This window comes from Nannochloropsis gaditana, assembly GCF_000240725.1.
Source record: "Nannochloropsis gaditana CCMP526 unplaced genomic scaffold scaffold1004, whole genome shotgun sequence".
In the NCBI taxonomy this organism is placed as follows: Eukaryota; class Eustigmatophyceae; order Eustigmatales; family Monodopsidaceae; genus Microchloropsis; species Microchloropsis gaditana.
In genome coordinates, this window is record NW_005802949.1 from 1 (window position 1) to 2131 (window position 2131).

Genomic DNA, 2131 nt, shown 5'->3' on the forward strand with positions numbered 1-2131 from the left:
GGGGGGGGGAGGGGCAATGGGTGGAGTCGGAGGAGGAGGAGGCAGATATTTTCGCGTGTGGAACTCGATCTCTGTGGCATAAGTGAAAGGCGACATGCCCGCCAAAGCGGCTGCATAGGCCACATTTTCGGAATGATGAAGAGCGCCGGGAGGGGGAATAAGGAGGAAAGGAGATGGTGAACGATAGGAAATAGGATAGAGTAGGAAAGGGGCTGGGACGTCCATAGAGGCGCCCTATATTTGAATCGTATAATCATTCTCTGCAAGAAGTGTACGCATGGCGAGCAACACGAGATGATACCTCTCACTGGTACTTCTCATCTCTCAAGAGGGGAAATGGCGTGTTTTAGCTTAGAAATCATCAATCCCTCACTTTTATTGAGGGAGCACAGCAACTCCCTCGGTCGTCCCGGCGATGGGTACAGAGGTATGACCATGAGCATTATAGAAGAAAAGGCGAAGATATAAAAGACACGCAAAAAAGGAACTAATGAAAATTTACAATATAGATGAGGTGAACAGCACATACGTGAGCTTCTTATCGACCCGCATCCCACCGTCGCGACTTAATTTTTACAATTTGAGATTGTCAATGTGTGATGCAGAAAATATCAAATCTTGATGTCATCTCCGAGATAGAAAATGTGGATCGAGTTCCCGAATTTAAAATTTATCCCCCAGAAAGGAGGCGACTGAAGTTTCAAAGGGTTTCACGTGGCCGTTATGGTGCGATAGCCTCTTCGAAGGGGATGCTGAACGAGAGGGACACACGTGATTAAAGCCCTCTATGTTCATGATATTTCTGCCATATAGTCATGTTGACTCTGAATTTGACGTTTTAAATCCATTTTCAGTCCGTTTTAATGATAGCGGGGGGTGGGGAGGTTAGATGTGCGATACGGAGGAGAGCAAGGGTGTTGGTCGATGTCGCCTCTGCCTTTATTAAAAATGCAAATTCAAGTCTGCTATGCTTTCATTCGATGTAAAAACATTATCAATGTAATGTGAATTGAAAACGCATGCTCGCAGCCTGACAGCTTGGCGTATATCTTGTTTTTTTTCTCATGGTATGTAGGATTACGGGGACCTGTTGTTGCGGCACCCAGGATGGCCTACAAGAGGAGCCATTACCACCCCACACGCCTCAGCAGTAACGAGGAGGATGAAGACACGGTGTATTTTACACCCTTGGGCGCAGCCAAAGAAGTCGGTCGCTCCTGTTTAATCCTCCGCTACAAAGGGAGGACCATCATGTTGGACTGCGGCATCCACCCAGGCCGCACTGGCGACGACGCCCTCCCTTTCTTTGACAGCGGTCCTGACGCGGAAGAAATCGACATCATCCTCATCTCGCACTTTCACTTGGACCATGCTGCGTCATTGCCATATTTCACGGAGAAGGTCCAAGGTGGGGCGTTTAAGGGCAGGATCTTTGCCACGCATCCGACTAAAGCCATTATGAGGCTGATGCTCCAGAACCACATCCGGACGGACTCGGTTCGTTTAGCTGCCGATGGGACCAGTGCAGACGAGGGGGCGGAGGCGCCCTTGTACACGGAGGAGGAGCTGCAGGCGTGCTTGGATAAAATCGAGGTGATCGACTTCCAACAGGTGCGAGATGAAAGGAGAGAGGGAGGTGGGAGGTTGGGAGGGTAGCATTCCTGGAAATTTTACGAAGGGGGGCTCCTCAAGATCATGGGTGCTCTTCGATACGGATTTCCAACAATAAAGAGCTGGCTGTCTGCTGCGTTAAGGAACACCTTAAAAGCCCTCAGCCCTCCTCCTGGGCCTGGGGTTGCGGAGGCCGCACACCTTCCTGCTTCCCTCCTCCCTCCCTCCCTCGCTTCCTCCGCCCTTCCCTCGTCCAATGTCCTTTTCTTCCTTTCCCTCCCATGTCTCTAGACCATGCAAACACACGCATGCTGGTTCCTGCCCCGTGGCTGCGACCGCCCCCCCTCCCCCTCAACCCCGTGGCCTGATCCCTCCCTTTGCCCCTCCCTCCCCACCCCTTTCCCCTCCACCAGCGCGTGGAGCATCGGGGCGTCAAGTTCTGGTGCTATAACGCCGGACACGTCCTAGGGGCCGCCATGTTCATGATCGAGATCGCGGGCCTGAGGGTCCTATACACGGG

At 52.0% G+C, this 2131-nt stretch overlaps 1 protein-coding gene across 1 annotated transcript; it reads left to right on the forward strand.

Annotated features, from left to right (window-relative positions):
• Positions 1–1107: 1107 nt before the first annotated feature.
• On the forward strand, positions 1108–1656 carry CPSF3 (cleavage and polyadenylation specificity factor subunit 3; the record flags this gene model as incomplete). Its single annotated transcript, XM_005852697.1, has 1 exon — positions 1108–1656. One exon carries the CDS (start codon positions 1108–1110, stop codon positions 1654–1656), a length of 549 nt encoding a protein of 182 aa, XP_005852759.1.
• Between the last annotated feature and the right edge of the window lie 475 nt (positions 1657–2131).